General features: G+C 33.5%; 1 protein-coding gene across 2 annotated transcripts in view; it reads left to right on the forward strand.

Annotated features, from left to right (window-relative positions):
- Positions 1-4,120: 4,120 nt before the first annotated feature.
- Positions 4,121-20,996, forward strand: part of LOC136043062 (uncharacterized) — a 60,083-nt gene continuing 43,207 nt past the window's right edge. For both annotated transcript variants that reach the window (XM_065727965.1, XM_065727966.1), the window contains exons 1-5: positions 4,121-4,284; positions 10,379-10,417; positions 13,811-13,916; positions 16,291-16,428; positions 18,587-18,750. In XM_065727965.1, the coding sequence (XP_065584037.1) occupies positions 4,251-4,284; positions 10,379-10,417; positions 13,811-13,916; positions 16,291-16,428; positions 18,587-18,750 (481 nt within the window). In that variant the 5' untranslated portion in view covers positions 4,121-4,250. The remainder of the gene's footprint in view (positions 4,285-10,378; positions 10,418-13,810; positions 13,917-16,290; positions 16,429-18,586; positions 18,751-20,996) is intronic.

Below are 20,996 nucleotides of genomic sequence, written 5' to 3' on the forward strand. Positions count from 1 at the left end.
TTTTTACCGAGTCATAGGAAAAATTGCTAGTGACCATATCCCTGCTCCCGTATCTGACGCTTCTTGCTTTACTGTCCTGGTCAATAGATAGATCGATATATAATTTTTTTATTTGCAACAATTAAATAAATAAATGAGACAAACCACTGCACATGCCTGGTGGCATACTTTAGCACTGACAATGTTACATACATTAGCACTGACAAAATAAAAATAAATCAAGCCAAAATAAATATAAGCCTACCGCATCAGCATAAATATACAAAAAAAAATAAACAAAAAATTATTCCCCGCAACATATTAAACGCAAATGACCTAATCATATGTTATTTAATTAAATATTTGAAAACCCGTCATAACTTACATATAAATTCGTCATACCTTTAATCCTCGCACCCAATAATTTTGACGAATTTCAACTTTGCGATTATATTTTGCAACTTTTTAATAAATAGTAAGTTCATTAATTCTGGAAAAATTATTTTCATCACTGCTTTGTTAAGTTTTTTTTAATAATTTTAAAACTCTCGCTTATTGCAACATTCTCTTACTGATATTGGAATTAAGTTCCAAATTTTTGACCCAGTATGACGGATGCTGAAACCCGCTCTTGATGTAGGACGAAACTCACATGAAAAATACGAACAATGAGTGGTTGGATAGTTATGAAATTGGGAATTAGTTGAAAAAATACCAGAGACATTAGAAAGTAAGCTATTTAAAAATAATCGTGACAAATATTAGAAATAGAAATTGTATGACGTTGGTCCAAAGAATATATTCCTGAATTCCCATATAAGTGTCTAACTGAAGATCCATGCTCAACGTTAAAAAGAATTCTCATTGCTTTATTCTGGAGTATTTGGAGAGATTTGAATACAGATGGAAAAGTAGAAGACCAAACAGAAATACAATAAAGAAAATATGGGTGAACAAAGGAATAATAAATTGCTTTTGGAATATTTTTAGGAAACAAATAACGAAGACGTGATAGAATACCAATATTTTGGGAAATTTTTAACGATAGTGTTTTCACATGTTTATGAAACGACAAATTTTCATCTAAAATAACACCAAGGTGTTTAAACTGATCAACCCTTTTTAATTCAAGACCATTCAACAAAAGAGAGAATCCATCTGAAATGACGGAACCACTTCGCGAAAATAACATATATTGGCATTTTTTCTCATTAAAAGCTAGTATATTCCTTGAGTACCAAAAAGATACACCTTGTAGCGTGTATTCAAGGTTATGGAAAAGAACTGCTAAGTCCCAGTGAGAGGAAAAAATTACTTCATCATCAGCAAACATAATAATTTTACAAAGAGGCAAAACATCCGGTAAATCATTTGTAAAAAGAAGAAATAAAACAGGCCATTTATATCTGATAGTTCGAGTGAGCGTGGCTTGATCAGATTGAAAATTATTATTATGGTAATCTGCCTTTTTTTACCTCGTTGAATAATCTTGTCGTTTGGATTGAAAAAAAATCCCAAGCAAATGAAAAATGTAATGTACTTTTTGCTGCAAAATGTACTTGCTTTTGTGTGAGTGCCTCTTAAAGACTAAAATAACAACACTTATTGTGTCCCGAATCAAACACTTGTGTTCCCTTCGCTGGTATTTACGATTCTAGTGTAAATCACTAACAAAAGCAAAAAACACCAATTTTTTTAACAATCTGTAGGTAAAAACAAAAATAATAGAAAATAGCAGTAAATTGTTTGGGATGGTAACCCTAAAACTAACCATAAATGCTTTCACCCCGCAAATATATCAATCAACCATGAGTGTCTCTTAAGACTTGTTTTATTAAGAAATTCTTGAAAAGTAAAGACAAAAAGTATATGATAAAAATGTATATGCACCTTAGATAGATAGAGAGAGAGAGGGAGAGAGAGTGGTTTATTACACAGTTTTTGTAGCTCTTGGCTAATTTACAGTTGCAAAAACACTAGATGTTAAACATAGACATAAACAAAATTAACATTACATGCCAAACGCAGAAAAACATAGACTTAGATAAACATGAACATTACAACAATACATGTTAATCATAGACACAAAAAATGGCACAAATGAATTACAATATCGGTATGTTCGTACACGTATAGGTCTCAGTTTGGGTTTTTGTTGGGTTTTTCTATTTGGTGGGCATCTATGAGGAGAATATCACGGTGAGTTGGGTTTGACAGCAATGCTTTTCCAATTCTCATGATGAGATTGCTCAGTCTTTGCTCAAGGCACTGGATTTTATGTTTATTAAGTGCTTCTTGGTAAGGAAAATCACTACATCCCAGGATAATCCTAACTGCTCTTTTCTGCACTGACTCTTGGTCGTGCATTAGGTGAGCAGTATGTAGTAGGCAAGGACCCCACACAGGACACACATACTCCAAGACTGGAGGAAAAAAAGGTAGGTGCGGAGGAGAATTTTGACATCGCAACCGAGACGGCTCATTTTAGACATTGTTTGAAGGGAAGTGTTACCCTTCGTAATTACACGGTCGACATGTGGGGCAAAAAAACAGTCTTTGGAGAAAATGACTCCCAGTATTTTCACTTCAGACACAACAGGAATGAGACGTCAGGAGGGAGGTCTCTATTAAGGGGGTTCAGTCGGGATGTTTTTGACTTGGTAGCATTAATGGTTCGATTGGATTCGTTACACTGAATATGTATCCCATCAAAAATATCACTACCAAAAAGCGCTACAGGAATATTACCTTCAAGTGGATAAGCAAACATGAGAGATAAGTCATCCACAAAATTATATCTGCCTTCATGCTCGCTCAGATGTAGTTAATCATAGCGAGAAATGTTATGCCTGCAAGTTTGATGCCTTTTGGGACCCTGCGGGCTATATCACTTCAGTCAGAGTCGGTGTCCTCTTCGTGGAGGGTGAACACCTTCTGCTGCCGTCCAAACAGAAAATCCAGTACAATTGTTAGAGTTTCACGCTTGGCTCCCATTCGCTTCAAGTTAAGGCATGCGCTGAGATTAAATAGAAGGTCAAAGGCTTTGCGAAATTCAATCACAGCTATATCAACAAAACAACCCGGGGTCTCTAGTGACTTTAGAATACGGTCGAATATTCTTACTATGTAGACGGGACCTCTACATTTAGAAAGTCCTCCGTACTGATATTTGCCTATCAATTCACGCACTTGAACCAACAGGCAGGGAGATGGGTCTCAAGTCGACTCATGGATGTGTGCTTTCTTCCAAAGCGAGAGAAACACTCCCGGACGCAAACCACTGATTAATCAGAGTGGAGAGGGATAGGGTGAGGAACACAGCAAATTCATGGATAAGATTGTAGGGATTTCGCCAGGAAAAGGTGAGACTCCTGTTTTTATTTTTCTCTGCTCATTGTACACATCTAACTCACAGAGTTCAAATAAACCTTCATGGGGCAGTCTTCAAGCAGATACTCTTTTTCCTGGTCACAGAAGGAAAGGTACTGCACATTGAGGCTAAGAAGGTGTTTGCAGCAAGAGACTTCAGTAATCGTCTGTTATAGTAATAGGAGGTTTTGACAAATTTCCACTTAATCTCTTGACGGAGCGGTGCCATTTGGAAGACTCAGTGTTCAGAAGTAGCACAGCATTTTCCCGACCATATTTATTTTAGCGTTGCGTACGATGCGCACTACTTGGTTCCGTACAATTGCTCCTTGGTTTGCTTTACTATTGTATAAAGATAACTTCGTTCACGAATTTTAGCTTTTATTGCAGGGGTAATCCATGGTTTGTCGTATTCGCTAAAGGTCACTGTTGTTGTTTTTAGTATATTAAGATAGTTGACATGGTGCAGTGGGACTTTATTGGTCCCAGAACAAATGGAGTTTCATGGATGTCGTCTCGTCAATTCGCTTTATCTTCGGAATTTCGGTTGTGATGGGATAATATTAATGCATGAAAGAATCCTGAGAAACTGAGAATGGATAAGCACAATACTCAAGTTGATTGGTACCATAGAATCACTTCAGTTAGACGTCTGTATAGCATGTGTTTTTGTCTGTGGATGAAAATAAGGAAAGAACGTGAATGATGCTTTCTTATTGAAACAGGTCTTTAATACCGAAAACGAAAAGTGTTTGGTAGTGTTGTGAGTTCGGCAACATAGTAAGAAGAAGAAAGGAAAGAAGAGATGGTGGGAGTAAAAATTGTCTAAAGATATTTGATATTGCAAGCTATATACATTTTAGCTGTTAAATTCATAGCATTTTGCAGGTTTAGAGCATAGAATGGTGTGGGATCCTACTCATGTTCAGCTTCAAGGTAAAGCCCAGTGACATAGCCTTCTAAAAATGTGTTTGAGCATGCCCAAATTAGGGTAAAAGACCAGTAGGCCTATGTAATTGATCAAAATTATGTAAAACTCAAACCCTCACATCTTGATAGCAAACAGGAATTGAGAAGAATTGTATATATCAGGGAATAGCTAAAAATCTGAGCTAGCCTATCTATCAATATGGTTATTATTAAAATTATTTAAGATAAAACTGGAAATTATTAGTTTTATTGACTTACCTACAAGGACACCTTTTTGGAAATTCCAACTGTCCTTTTTTTGTATATAGCCTATATCCCTTCAGTTTTATTCACATATTAGTCTGACAGAAAGCTGATTTTTTTCTGATTCCAGAGATGTAATTTCATTGCTTGATAGGCCTATTTATTCTATTAATCACTAATATTATATATTTTTTCTTTTCAATTGCTTGTCAAAGCAGAGCCAACATTTTTAATTTATGCTTACTAAATTGGTGAAAATCTCACCAAGCATGTAGGGCTCTTGTTACTACTGTCACATTGTATCATGACGTAGTAAAATAGAGGTAGCACAAAAACCAATCTTAATTTTTCCAGATTACAAAAGAAAAGTGTCTTTCTCAAAAAGAGGTCATTTACCTTACTTATCTAGGAAGCTCAAATGCTTAGCATTTCAGCAGGCATCAACATACCAAAAGTTTGGCATGTTGAAATTGTCTATTTTTCAACATAGTTGAAAAATAGGTTGTGTCTCTTCTTACCCTAGAAATTGTAGGATAGGAAATGATGTAATACTAAGCAAAAAATTGATTTTTTTCTAAAACAATCTAGGATAAAATTATGAAATTATATACATAACAACAGCCAAGCTTTTTACATGTGGCACACTTGAAGGATTTCATTTAATTCTATAATAATAGAGTAGCCTGAGTATGACACAAATATTGAATTAAATGTGGGCTATAGAGTACCAGCTCTCCAGAAACCAATATTCTAAAACAATAAGAGATAGAATTTTAAATTGCTATTTTTTTGCTCATTTTATTGTTTAAAGCTGTGTTTAGGACAGTACATCCAACCCCTAGATGGTTCTATGCATAGCTTAAAGAAAACTGATTTATATAGATTAAAATTCTAGTTTAGCCACTATTTGCTATCTTGGAGAGAAAATAGGTTAGAAAAATGAAACTTTCAGCAATGAATCCAGGGCCAAAAACATACTCTGGAAAGGTATTGACAAGCTTTCAGGTGCAATTTAAGGTAAGCTAATCAGTTATTTTTTTCTCTGGTTTTAATTACAAAATTGCAGTTCCTGGTATTTGATTAGAATTTTTAAGTCATATCAATGGTTTTTCTTTTTTCTAAATGAAGGAAATGTATCTGTAGATCCTTGAAACCCCATAATTCAAGATTAAGTAAAGCTGTGAAGCTAAGAACAGTTTTGTTGTACTTTATTTAAGCAGAAATTCTGTTTTGCAAGGTTTCCCTTTCATAATACAAAGATTTTAAAAGGTCATCAAAGGTCACTACCCTCTAGAGGAAGAAGGAGTAGAGGTATATATTACAAAATACCTTTCCAGGGCATACTTTAGTCTATGGACACATCCCTGAAGGTTTTTTTTCCTAACCTAACCCCCTTTCCAATATAGCAAAAAGTAGCTAAACTAAAATTTTACCTTCTACTCAAATAACAGAAATTGTATTTGTAAAGCTAAAACTAGAGAAAATCAAACTGAAAATCAAGGTATAATGCTGCTTTACCAAAATTTTAGACCTTTCAAGTAGGCAAATTGCTAATACTTAGAAATCAGAACAGGGTTACCATATTCCCTTGGCAGTATCTTCCCAGGGTATATTTTTGGCCCTGGATTCATAAAAGTTTTGTTTTCCTTAGATAACTCTTTTCAAAGGTAGCTAGAAGATAGCAAAAGGTAGCTTGAAAGGGTCTAGAATTTTACCATAATCAGATTAGGTCTATTGTGTTTCCTTTCATTACTTATTTTCAACTCATTTAAAGTAGTATTTTTTGTTATCAAATATTTATTAAGTGAAACTGGATGTCTTCAAATCTACACAGCATAACCAATTTTACTGTTGTTCAAACAATGGAAACTTCAACCAACAATTATATTATTATGGCTGTATATAGATCCATCAGGGGGCTGGGTTCCATTTTCAAGGTTTCAACAGTTATGTTGAAAAGGAGCATAAATTAAGGAATACACTATTTCATTTAGGATAAGATCCCTGGTAGTTGACCAATGCCTATTCCTGGTTAAATATCCTGATTAAAAAGTATCTTTCCTGTACATAGACAACAGGCTGCTAATTTTGGACATCATCGTAGATTTGGAGGTAAATTTGCAGTTAAATAGAATAATTTAGCTAGGATAAAAGTGAATACATCAATTGATGCCCTTTCTTAGGCTCTTTCATAGTTGAATGATTGTTTTTAGGGCACATTTTATTTTGAGCACTTAACAGGGCCCAAAAGGTAAAACTGTCCAGTGAGAAAAATTTGCGATTTGTAGCTAATTCAGGAATGGTAATTATTATTTTCGTTAGTCTTCACAGTAAAATGTGATTAATAAAACAAACTAGCTGAATTTTGTAAACAGAGCCTGAAACCCCTCAAAAACAACATCACTGCAAAACTGGCTTAATTTTTGAAGGGTTTTTAGTTCTTTTTAAGAATTTCTGCAAATTTGTTTTCAAAATAAGATTTTACTAATAAGACTAAGGAAAATAATAATTACCATTCCTGAATTAGCTTCAAGTGAAAAGTTTTTTTTTCACTAAGCAGTTGTTCTTGTAAACATACTTTTAAACTGTAGAGGACTAGGCTGTTTTGAGCCCTCTTAGCCCTTTAAGGGCTTAAAATTGAATTTCTCCTAGAGACAATTATTGAATTGTGAAAGAGCATGAGAAAGGCATCAATTGCTATATTCATTTTCATCTTAGCTAAATTACATTGTAAACTGCAAATTTACTTGTTTAGATAGTTGAGAATTTCTCAGATTCTCAACTATCTAAACCTATATGCATAATGTTGAAGATTATGAGCCTATTGTCTCTATATAGGAAAGATAATTTTTGGTATTAGTCTTCAGTTAGGCCCACTCAAAAAGAAACTATAAAATTTTGAGAACAAACTTGAAAAATCCTAAAATACTTTCTTTTGTCATTTGTAAAAGCACTTAACTTAATTTTACTAAAGGGATCCTGTATGACTGAACTTGGGGCAAATAAATTGGCATTGGAACAGCTCAAATTTCGCAGAGACAACCCCCTCATCTGCCTAATTTGATGTGATAATGCATGGGAAATATCAAGGGGTTCTTTGGACATAGGAATAGGAACAGTAAGGGATCTCTCATGCATAGAATATAAACAGCATAGCATCTCTACCCTTATACTCACACCATTATGCAGAAAAGTTTTTAATTCTTACATCTTAATGCTTCTCACTTACAGTCCATTGACCAAAGAAAAAGAAAAAATACCATTGCTCACAACAGAAAAACAATGACTTAGATTACTCATTAAAATTTTACAAATGGATTTAATACAAACATTTAAGATTCAGTTACATTTGCAGTCTAATTCTCCTAATAGGAAACAAGAATTATCAATCCTAGTTCATGCTGAGTACATAATAAATGTTCTATTGTTTGAGGTAGTCAAACATACTACATTAAATATTGTATAATTTCCTGCAATTGGTGTTGGTTTCCACAATTTTGATCAGGGGGGGGGGTATATTTTTCTGGGAGGACAGGAGGGGATGAAAAAGCAAATAAAAATTTAGCTGTTATTGTTGAATCTGCCCAGGAAAGAAGTTTTTCTATATCCCCCCTCTCCATCTCTCTGTGTAGATATGAGTTCTATTGCCCAAATTATGCTTTTAAACTAAGGATAGGATGGTCTCTTTGACTTTTTTAAAGATTGATTGCTTTTATACATTTTATAATTTCTTATTGCAAGCAATTTTGAACTGTATTCTCCACCACTTCATTGCTATTTAATGATATGTTTATTTCATTGTAATATGCCTACAGTTAATAAAGTGTACTTTTATTTTAAAGTTTTGATCAGGGGGGTATATTTTTCAGGGAGGACAGGAGGGGGTGAAAAAGCAAATACAAATTTAGCTGTTATTGTTAAATCTACCCAGGAAAGAAGTTTTTCTATACCCCCCCCTCCATCTTTCTGTGCTGATATGAGTTCTATTGCCCAAATTATGCTTTTAAACTAAGAATAGGATGGTCTCTTTGGCTTTTTTAAAGATTGATTGCTTTTATACATTTTATAATTTCTTATTGCAAGCAATTTTGAACTGTATTCTCCATCACTTCATTGCTATTTAATGATATGTTTATTTCATTGTAATATGCCTACAGTTAATAAAGTGTACTTTTATTTTAAAGTTTTGATCAGGGGGGGGTTTATTTTTCTGGGAGGACAGGAGGGGATTAAAAAGCAAATACAAATTTAGCTGTTATTGTTAAATCTGCCCAGGAAAGAAGTTTTTCTATACCCCCCTCCATCTCTCTGTGCAGATATGAGTTCTATTGCCCAAATTATGCTTTAAACTAAGGAAAGAATGGTGTCTTTGACTTTTTTTTAAATATTGATTGCTTTTAAACATTTTATAATTTCTTATTGCAAGCAATTTTGAACCATATTCTCCATCACTTCATTGCTATTTAATGATATGCTTGTTTCATTGTAATATGCCTACAGTTAATAAAGTGTACTTTTATTTCAAAGTTTTGTTTGATATTTACCTATGAAACAATTTAATCTCTTTGAAAAATATGGGCCTTTGGGGTTTTTTGGAAAAAAATTCTTAACTCTTAGGAAAGTTTTTTTTTGCAGTTTGGCATACTAAATGTAAAAATACTGTCATTTTTTTTCTCTAGTATCCACCATTTATGTGAAATGATTTTTGGAAGTTTTGTTTTTAAGCTTGTGATGTTATAGCATGCCTAGCTCGAAATCCTTTGTCTGTGCAGACAGGAGTTTTAGTACTAGTGTTGCTTTTTTTGTAACAGGGGTCAGCAGCATGACTCTGTCAGCCAAGCCAGAGTTGACCAGACTCTAAATGGGTGCATGGAGAAATCTAGGAAGGGTGTGCAAAAGCAAAAGATGGCTGCCCCCTTGAACTTCCTAGCTGAAGGGCCATGAAATGGAGACCAGCACCACCAGTACAGAGATTGTAAAGTCCAATGCTGTATTCTTTACCTATTCTTTACCTTATGCTGTTTTAGAATCAAAAATAATGTGCAAGATGTAGACAAAATAAAAATGTTGACTATGTTTCAAATTTAGTGTAAAAGCTTCCATAAGAATCACAACAATGGGTAGTAATTCTTGAATGTACCCCCAGTTAAATTTGGTTCCTCAGTGTGTCTATGGTTATTGTTTGTTATTTTGAGCATTTTTTTTTTTTACATTTTTATCAAACAAACAAAATTCTTTGTTCTCTGTTGTTGTTTTTTTAATGCAGAAGTGTATGCCCAATTCAGAATGCATAACTGTGCCCAGTTCAGCTTATGAATATAGTTAGGTTGTTTCCAACACCCATAGCTTTTTTAAGTGATTCGAAAAAACTTTCTTGGTTGAGTTATTGGATGTTAAGGTAGGGGTAAAATGATTACCCCTAGAACTGAGAAAAAACAGATTTTATGGGTTTGTTTTTAATCCAGCATGACATGCTGCACTTGAAAACTTTTCTCAGTCACTAATTTTTATTGTATTGAAAAAACTCAACTTTTTAGTTCTTAAATATTTTGATTGCTTGGTACCAAGAAGAAACAAAAATAAAACAAATAAGTTTTACTTCTTGTATATGGGTTCATGATGCTCTAAACCATCAGTTGTAGTCAACTCCAATATCAGGGGACTCCAAAACTGTGATGAGAAGGGAAATATTGAATGGAATAAAAATATGAAATTTACAATTGGAATTTGTTTTTCTTTGTCCATTGCCAAAGGTTGTTTTGTTTTTATTGCTGCAGAAAGGTTTACTGATATCTGTGTTTCTTCAGAGTGTTTTAGTTTTGAATATAGCTTTTATACATTGTTTTTTCTTTCATAGTTCACCGGGCAAAAGGACTTCTAACAAAAGGAAAAAATGGTAAGAACCTATTTTACATTTTGTTTTCATCCCTTTAGGGAAAAAGATATAAGTAGTTACTGCAATAATATAAAAATCTGGAAATCTGAAGTTTTGGCATTGGACTAAAGCCCCCTACATTTACACTTTCAACATTACAATTTTATGGGAGAGTACCAGCGCCATCTTCCACAAACCGTCTTCCAAACCACATGAAATCTCATGTGGTTTGGCTTTAATACATTCTAAGATTACAATAAATGTGCTAATCTCATTTGAGACCAAATTCTACAACATTGAAGAATATCAGGTCAGAACCCATATACAATGGTCTATTGTATGTTAATAGTGTTGTAAATCATTCAAGATTTTTTTTCTTCTTTTTTTTTTTTTTTAAGAAAATGATGTCTAGGCTCTAAATCTATTCCTTTCAAACAAATAATTTTTTTTCCTAAATACAGCTTTCATTTTCAGCTATTATAGCTTCAAGAGCAGTTTGATCCTTATGGTTCCAATTAAAGTTGTTTATTTAGTTCTCAGTAAAACACAAATGATTCTTTGGTCTTTTGTGGTGCTTTAGGGGAGTAACACCGCTCTTACACGTTGTAACTATGACAATTCATTTAATTAACCATTTGGTGGGTTTCACTTGGAAGAGTGGTAGCACTACCCTTATTTTTGGTTATGAATGTTCATTTTAAGTCTGGCTTCATTGTTTATTTTAATTTATGTTCCTTTTCTGTTTCATTCCCTCCAGTTTAGTTAAGCTCGTTTTACATTTACTCTTTACATTTCATCAAAAAAAAAGAAAATATCTGGAAGTGCCTTTCACAAAATAAGAGACAAGAAGTAGTGTATTTTATGTTCAAGCTTTAAGATTATAGTAATAGGCTATGGTATGTCGAGAATTGTGTGTTTATAGTCTACTGTTTCTTTTTAAGGTTCACTCTTTCGAAAATAAAAACAAAAAAATTGCTGTAGGGGCAGCTAGGCAGCAGCCTGTATGGTAATACAGCCATGAATAGCAAAAACCCTCTCTCCCTCCTTCTAAGATTGAATCAAAGGACTTCTCCCTGAAGAAACTGGGCGGAAAGATTTTTTTTTTTGGGGGGGGGGGGGAGCTTGCATCACCACCCCTCAGAAATTCCTCCATACTTGAGGTTTGAACAAACATGTGCCTTGAGGTATGAACAAACGTGTGCACATAATGCATATATGCCATACGCAACACATTTACAATATAGATATGTAAGAGACTGATTCACTTGCATAAAAGCACAAAAAAAGATTAATGTCGTTTGATCAACACATACAGTGCCTCTTATCTATGCAAGGATTATTTATTTTTCTAATCGTAACTTCCCTGGTAGTAATCTGCAATGAATAGTGACGCATTCACGAAAGAGTGTTGCTAGTGAATTTTCTAGGGGGAGGGAAGGAGTAAGTATCACTAGTAGTTCTGTTTGTATCAGGATTTAATTGGGATTATTTCTCGTTTGTCGACTTTGATACAGCTTTTAGGAGGTTATGGTCACACACGTGAGGCTGTTGTAATCAGATAAAAACTTTAGTTTACTATTTTCCTTTGGGTACATAAGAATCCTAGGTAAGATTTATTCCTAATGAATTAAGTATACTATAAATACATGACATTAATCCCCACAAAAGCAATTGTTTTTCGTATTGAAAGAAACACCAACGTAAGCAGGGTACGAAAAGATTACATCTGTATATAGATAAACACAAAAAAGTAAAGGATCACTTTTACCCAGAGCCAAGTAGAAAATAACATTGATTTTTTTATGTGTCAGGGTATAATATAACTTGACACGTTTTCGCCTCTTTTCTGGTTGTTTTCCCATTTGGAGAGCAGGAATGCAAAGGATTTTACAGGATCTGTTCAGTAAACCCCAAATTACAGAATAAAAAAATCATTAAAGAACATTGTTTTCTCTATGTTTTTATACTATTTACGATAATAATAGATATAGCTATTTAGAAAGCAGACATGATATCGTATTTACAGTTTATCTCAAATTTCAGTTGTTTTTTTTTTTTTTCGCCTCTTTCTCTTTTACGAACCAAGACAAAGACCAATAAAATTGTTCAAGTTTCTATCAAAGGCAAGTTATATGAGAGGGGTAGGAAGTTTATCTTGTCAACCATGTCCTCTTAAAGGTATTCTTGTGTTCCTGGTGGGTGTCCGGTGTTCTACCCCATGGAAAACCCCCCTCCTGGGAAATTACCCCAGATATTCCCCTACCCTGTGGAGAATTAAAGAATTCCCAAATTAAAAGAATAAAGAAACGAAAGGATTTGAAGATTTTTACCTACTGCTACAGCACCTCAATCTCCGAAAACAGGAAAAAAAGACTGTAATAAAAACTTAAAATAAATACTACAGGAAACTATACAGCGTATGTTCTACCTGTATTTTGGAATATTGGTAGAATATTCAAAAAATCTCTTGTTCTCAATCTTTCTATTATTCATAATTTGGCTTTTCCTGCATAAATTTGTACACTTGTAATGCAGGTATCTGAAAATTCAGAATATCCATAAACGTCTTCTAGCTCTTCCTTTTTGCCTCTAGAACATTTTTTTATTGCTGTTTTATTTTCTCCATGATTGTGTAGATTCTACACCAGTTAATATTTCCAAAATGCGTCTTTCAACTCTTTCTTAGCTTTAGAACATTTTTTATTCCGCTTGATGTTTCCTTTTTTGGGTTTCACTTCTTTGTAAGGAATTGTTCTTTCAATAAATTTTACCTTGGAATAGCTTAATTTTTTTATTGAGACCTACCTCTTTTTCCTATAATGGACTGTATATCAAAATCTTCAAATGTTTTTGAAAGTTCATTCTAATTTATGTTGTTGTTTTTTTCTGAAATACGTTCTATGGATGTTGAAGGACAAGTAATCTTACTTATCAGATATCCTAGTTTGCTAAATCTCACTCATAGTGAAAGAAATTTATAACTGCCATGTAGAGAGTATATGCATTTGAATAATTAACAGTCATAATAAGGCACACATGTAGGAATGATTTCCATGAGAAGGAAAGTGGTGATCAATTTTCAAACCCATATGTGACTGTTATATATTATATAAAGTAATATATAAATATTACTTTATTGCTCCTCTGCTTGTGAAGTCTTTCAGCTCTGTTCCCGTCTAATTCAGGACCATTGACTCCCAGATATTCTTTTGTATTTGCTTATGTGGTTCAAGATATTCTCAGCTTCCTTTGAAGATTATTTGTTCCCTTTACATTTTACTGTTGATAGTCTATTTTACTATTTACTCTAGTATTTTACCTAAATATTATACTTGTTTCTGATCTCGAGTAGGCTTCATAGTATGAAAATGTCGTACAAAAAATTGCACAAATTTATTTTCTTCCTGCTTATAGGGACAAACGATGCCTTTGTCACCATGTCTTTGGGGAAGGAAAAATATCAAACTACAATAAAGGACAGATCAGGACCCAATGTGGAATGGAATGAAGAATGCGAGCTGTAAGTATTAGAGAATTCAAATAATATTCATCAACTATCTTTCTTAGTATATTTATTGCTTATTTTCTTAAATTTAAAACATCAATCTACAAATTAAATTCATTGAGGCTACTACGTTTTCAAGTAAAGAAAAATAACAATTCAGCTTTGAAAATGAAGTATTGAGCCTGATATACGGAGCCCATCCCACTGTTTTATTGGAGAATTGAAAGGCTGTATTAACATGAGAAATGAAAAAACGAATATAGCTTAAATAAATACATAAAAAAATAAAGACAACAACTAATACTTCTAAACAACTTACTAGAGTGCCAAATCAATTGAGGCCAAAATATTTGTGCATGCTCCTCCTCCATCTCAAGCTATTCAAAACTTCAATCTTTGCTGCCATCAAGAAGTTCTAATTTCTCTTAAATCCATTCTTACAGCCTCTGCCAATCCCATTCGTGGATGAACTGCTTTTCGTTTTGCCTCAGACAGATGGCAAAAAAGCTAATTTTCTGAAACCTGTCAACCTTCAGTCACAAAAATGGCCTATTTATCTTAAATTTCCCTTATTTATAGCCCTAGCAAGTTGGTTCGAATCGCATTTTTTCTTACAACTTATTGTTTGTATACGGGAAGTCAAACGAGTACCTCAAACCATACTCAGAAAATTCCTCTGGAAAACATTAAATAAATGTTCCTCGGCCTTTTGAAATCCCATGTCACATAGCTATACTCAACCACTGTCCTAACCGTGGCTTCCAATATTCTAATCCTAAGACGTAGACCTATCTTCCTATTCCTCCAAAATTCAGATTTTTTTCAAAAGCGAGTTGAGAATTATGGTAGAGCACGACAAAATTTTCTCTACTACCCTTAAAATGCTACTTGTGGGGTTTAAGGGACTGCTTGCATTTTAGTGAGTCTTTACTATTCAATTCATAGTTGCAGATTTTTATTGATTTTTAAAACTATTGTGCAATAATTTCATTTTCTCAGCCAAAATTTGAAAAAAAATTTGTTAGCAGAATAGCGTCATCAACCACTCCAACATTGCTAGTGGATGTTGAAGGGAGCAACTTTCTCCTCTCTCTCCCTGCAACTTTTGTTTGTTATAAATTTTAACTTAAAAAAGGAAAAGAAAAAAAAAAACAGTTTTCTATATCATATGATTTTGTGATTTGAGCTTAATCAAACCAACCGTGGTCTGCTTAAATAGCAGAACTGTTACAGTTATGAATTATTGTCCGCGTATAAGTTGTTGCCTATCAGTTTATTCTAATTCTCGGCAACGGTGAATATTGAGACCATCTACGATTTGAACCAAGACCCAGGGAATATTCATTAATGCGGTAGATCATATGCATTTGGGGGGGGGGGATTTAATCTATATTTCGTAATAATACTGACAATTGTATCGTCAAACCGCTTGATTGACTCTAAAGGTCAGAATTTAACAGATATAATTATATGAAAGGTTGAAGTAAATATAGTGTCTACATCTTTTGGTTCTAATCCTCCTATCTGTGTATACATTCCTCCCCTTTAAATTGAGTTTTCCATAATTGTTTTTATAGTAAAGTAGTAGCAACTTTATTAAGTTATTTTTATCAAAAGAGCATGTTGTTGTTAAAAACTGTCAATGAGTAATTATAATTGTAACCACCATAAGTAGGGACTGTTTATATGTTGGTAAATATGCGTGGTCATGTACCCAAATACATGATTGTGTCTGCAAGTACACTCTACTTGTAATAAATACAAGGTTATATTTTAGTCTAAGGGTGCAAAATAAAGCTAGGTATTGCCTTACCAGACTGGCTGCCTCTGAGGAATTGAAAGAGGGTGAATATAGGTATTTGGTTGTTTTAATTTAAAAGCTGTCTCATTCCATTGACGATAGAACATTCTTTACTTTTGAAAGGTTGAAAATCTGATCAACCTGTTTGGGAAACAGTTTTTCAATCTTTGAAATAATTGCCAAACAAAGTCAGGTTGAATGGATCTATTTTAAAATCTTTCGAAGAAAATACTCTGTACTTAAGCATTAAGCAAGCACAATAGATAATTATTGAAGTTTGTCACCAGGATTTGAACGACATAAAATTAAAACCTTCTAATAGATCTTCTTTTTGACTTAACTTTTCGGTTTGTTTTATGAACTGTTCGGATCAGTTTAGATCCTTTTGTCCTTTTTGTATTTAAATAAGAGTGTGATGGCTTTCAACTTCAGTAGTAATAATTTTACTTTTCTTCCGGTTCATATTATTCTTTGGTCATGGCCGAAGCTTGTCAGAACCTTGCTTCGCGTTACTTTATAGGCTATTGATAAAAACCAAAATCCTCAGTTTCGAATTTAATTGTTATTTAATGAGATACTGTTTTTCAGGACAATTCCTGATCAAGGAAACAAAGCTGAAATTGTTATTACAGTTTACCATCGGAATATGGTTGGGATTGACGAATTTTTGGGAACTGTGTTACTGCCTTTGAATAATTTTGACGTGTATGAGCGACCAAAGTCCAAGTAAGTCTTAAAATTTTTTTTTTTTAAATAAAATGCGAAAAACTATCCAAAATATTCTGTAATAAGAAATTTCTTCTTGAAAATTGTTGTTCTCGAATCCGTTAGTAGTATTATGCACCTCAGTTCATAGGATATGTTGAAATCAAAAGCTACTCCCAGGAAGTTTGATCCCCGGCGCTAGGACCTTCGGAAATAGTGCCTTATTCGCTTCTAGGGCCCTCGGCTTTCTATTGACTTAATCATAAAGTCATTTCGTCTCGGGTTTTTTGGATTTTTTTTTTCGGTAGTTTGCGCCACAATTTCCTAAATCATCATCAGTATTCACCATAACATCTGCATTTGAAGATGTGTACAAACCTGATTAGTCTACCTTCTCCATGTCTGATTGTAATGGTTAGATTTCAACCGCTAAAAGATACTCAAAAGTCCTGCCTGAAATACTAAAAATCCTGCCTTAATTCTGAAAATCCTTCTCCAAATGTCTATAAATCTTGTTAAACTCTACATCTCTGAGTTAAGGGTATGGTCTCTATCAGAATTACCACACAACGGAAAACGAATCTATGGCATTTCTCTGGGAAGTCCTGACCGGCACTTGCTGGTATATATTACAAATTTTTCTTTCATGAAACTTAGTGACATTTAACTTGTTTTTTGCAAGCTTAATTCATTTTTGATGCTTAGATCCCTTAGAATCTCTCTAGCCCATATCCTTGCTAACCCTCCCCCCTTAAGTGTGCCATTTATGCGATACGGCAAAATAAATGAATAGAAGAGGATCTGATTTAAATCATTTTATGTTTGATTTTGATGTTTGAAGGGTTAAAATCGTTACTGCTGTATGGATGATCAACCATCCATTTATTTATCTGTTTATCCATCCAGGGATATGCTTTTGCAGAGTGGCGGAGAGACTCTCCTTGTGAAGTAAAGGATCTGACCTCAAGCTACTCTTTGGTGACGATAATTAGTGGTGTTTTTTGTCCTTCAAGCAAGCCCTGTTCAAGGCCCAAGTATCGGCCCAAATCAAGCGAGGACTAAATTTCTGAGCGAACAGAGAGAGACAAGTATCTGTGTAACTTATCAAAATGCTCGTGAAGGTGTTTAAAATAAATATATATATATATATATATATATATATATATATATATATATATATATATATATATATATATATATATATCCAAAATCTGGCTAATCTCGACATTCACCAGTGAAGTGTGGTTGCTATAAAATGAAATAAGAACGGAGGGCCGAATGGCTTGGGATAGAACATCAGGAGTGGACATCATGATTATTCAGCACAATGATGGCTTGACAGGTACACAATGAATGTGACCATATGTTGATTTAAGTTAAATAGAACTAGTCATCTCCATCTCAGCCAATGAGGAAGCGTTTAATTGTTTTTACTTAATCACTTATTTTGGGCTAATCTTGAGACGATCGAAGGTTCCGGTAAAAGACCCTTCATCGAAAGTAATCTGCTCATAAGGCGTTGCTTCAAAATGATTTTGTCCTTGATATCTATTATTACTTTAATGTTAATTAGTTCATTTTATCGAACCAAATAACTTAAAGGTGAATAGTTTAATGCTGAACTGATTGGTTTTCGACTATTGAAACCAAATAAGATAGAATACAGATTTTACTGTTTTAGACGTTGACCCAAGAACCTGTCAGAAATTTTTACATTACTACACTCGAAACTTGTCTGTCAGGGCCTTTTCTTGGTAAGGTTTAAAGAAGTAAACTGAACCTGTTTCCAGTAAAATTTGTTTGTCGGTTTCGGATATCGACTTAATTTACTCTTTGTAGGCCTTGAGGTACTTCGTAATGCAAATTTAGCCGAGGTTTACTAAAGGTGAGTTTTTGGAATTGTGGAGTTTTTGCAGGGTTTATAAGAAAAAAAAAAATGCTATATACTACTTATGGCCAGTAATGTCGAAAAAAATTAATCCCAGGTGGTATATTGTCTTTAATTCAGCTAATTTGAGGTAATATAATATGCTGATGTGGTAATTGCTCTTGTTCTAGTTAAGGAGAATTAGAAAATCCTGCTTAATTTATTCTGTTTGTTTAATCCATCTTAAGAAAGTGAATTAAAATTTATTCGTTCAAATAGCTCTAGTTTGTGTTTTCTCTGTTATAATTCTAGATGGTATCCTTTGCAATACAAGAACGAGAAAAAGAAAAGCTATAGAGGTGAAATCGACTTAACAGTAAACTTTACTGTCAAGTCAGGAAGTCTCAACGAATTGTCGAAAAAGGACAAACATAAAGGCTCCCTTGGTCAATTGTCAACAAAAGCTCACAATCTAGGTAATTTTCCCTAATGTTTTCTTATATTCCCTGTCTTTACAGGAAACTAATTATTTTTCTTCGCTCATTTGTATTTAGTGTATTTCTACATATCTTCTTTCTAAATGTGGACAAGAAAGAAAAAGTGTGCAAGGCCACACTGGTTTTACGTGATTAATGAAAAACGAAGGAGAAAAAAGTGAAAAAATAGAAAGAGAAACGCCAACGAGGATAATTTTCAGCCAGTGAATGAGAAATGTCCACCACAGGTGCTTCGACAAGGACTTCCGCCAAACACATATCATATTTCGAAACACTATAGAAATAAAAGTATTCGAAAAAAAAAAGATAAATGGAGCCACAATATACAACGAAAGCAAGGACGTGGGTGGCTAAAGATATATCCTTGTTACTGTTTTTCTTTTTGTTTAGTCACTTTTTTCTTGTCTGCTTCTATTGGGAAAAGATTAAAGCAAACGGAATACAAAGTTATTATGACCGTGATGCAATAGGTTTAACTCCTTATATTTTAGGACTGCCTCTGGCACTCTTTGTCGATGAACAGAAAAGAAACAAAATATATGTCAACATAGTTTCAAAAAAAAAGAAGGCAAATGCACATAATATATGTGCATTTGATTGTGTATCTCTCTTAAGTCTCTGTTTCTATCTATTAACATGTCTCTGTCATTCTATACAATGCCTTTTTTTATTTTATATCGTGTCTCTTTTATTACATTAATCAAAAAAAAAAACTCTCAGAAAAGGAATTTTTCAAAGAAAATTTAAAAGCCATGTTAAAACTTAATCAGCAGAAATAAACTCGTGTAATAATTCAAACTCAAAACTACCAGAAATTACATTTAAAGAGTAAGTGAAACCCAAAAGAAACAGAAATTAAATAAACAATCATAGCTACCAAATATCCAAGAGAAATTAATCTAAATGAATTAATAAACCTTAGAACTTGTAAAAGTTAACTTTAATATACAAATCAAACTTGAGACATACAAAATTTACTAAAAACAGAAATTTGGCTACTGCCTCTTCCCCCTCCACTAGCTTTAAAAGCCTAATGCGTCATATGAGTTTTATTGAAAACTATGTGTCTTGAACCATCATTGGAAAGAACTAATAAAATTAAACTGAATATTTTGATATACAATGTTATTAATTCCTGAAAGTTCAGCAATTTGAATTCACTGTAATTTTTATTTTCAATGGTGTGACTACAGAAGAAAATATTTGTAATATAATTCGTGTTCATTAAAGCCCAAATGACGCAGCAGGCTTTAGACTTTTACAGTTAGAGAAGGGGGTAGGAGCCAAACTCCTGATTGTAGTTATTTTTCTTCGTTTTAACTTTAATCCGAATATTCAATTTAAGTTTTACTCGTTTTAAGATTTAATCATTTATTTACATTAGTACCTATTGTATGTTTGTTTGCTATGATTGTTTATTTAATTCCTATTCGCTTTGGATTTTATTTCATCTTTAGTAGTAATTTTTGGACGTTTTGAGCCTAAATTTTTATTAGAATTTATTTCTACTGATTTTAAGTTTTACATGGCTCTTTAATTTTATTGGAAAACATGATATTTTTTCAACAGTAAAGTTTCAAAGTACAACACCCCCCTCGATAATCCCTGAAAGTAGTCACAAATTGATTTAGTAGCAATTGGAAGCAGTCCTAATCTTAGTTGCAAGTTCTCGCAGTTGGAAGTAGTTGCAGTTGCAACCAGTCTCATTTGCAGGCGCATTAGTGGCAGTAGTAGTAGTGACCTTGAAAGTTTCAAGTTTATATCCCTACCCATTCCTAAGATTTTGCAGATACGATTTTTTTATAACGTGGATAGAGATAATCTATTTTGATTTAGCTCAACATTTTCCGAAATTTTGTCTCAATATCCTTAGCCTGTTCGGACCCACCCGAGATCAAACATTCCCCCCTTTCATAACGATAAATCTTGCGTGTAAAAAACGGACAAATTGCATAATTTACATTCTTTGCCATGAGGGCTGTGGGGCTTGGCATCCCCAGATGCATAGCTATTAGCTGTTGTGACTATTTCGAATAAAATGCTGTTCAAATCTCTATCAGTGTTAAGGGGTGTATCTAAAAGGGTGAGAGGGGGAGATGGCGGTTGCCCTTCGCTCATTTTCCAACATCCCTCTCAACACGCCTTTAAAGTTATATTGTCAGCTCTACTTGTGGTATTGCAAGTACAGCTTCATGATAAACAGGATGCACATAGTATGTTTAGAT

The sequence above is a fragment of the Artemia franciscana genome, unplaced genomic scaffold (assembly GCF_032884065.1).
Source record: "Artemia franciscana unplaced genomic scaffold, ASM3288406v1 Scaffold_289, whole genome shotgun sequence".
In the NCBI taxonomy this organism is placed as follows: domain Eukaryota; kingdom Metazoa; phylum Arthropoda; class Branchiopoda; order Anostraca; family Artemiidae; genus Artemia; species Artemia franciscana.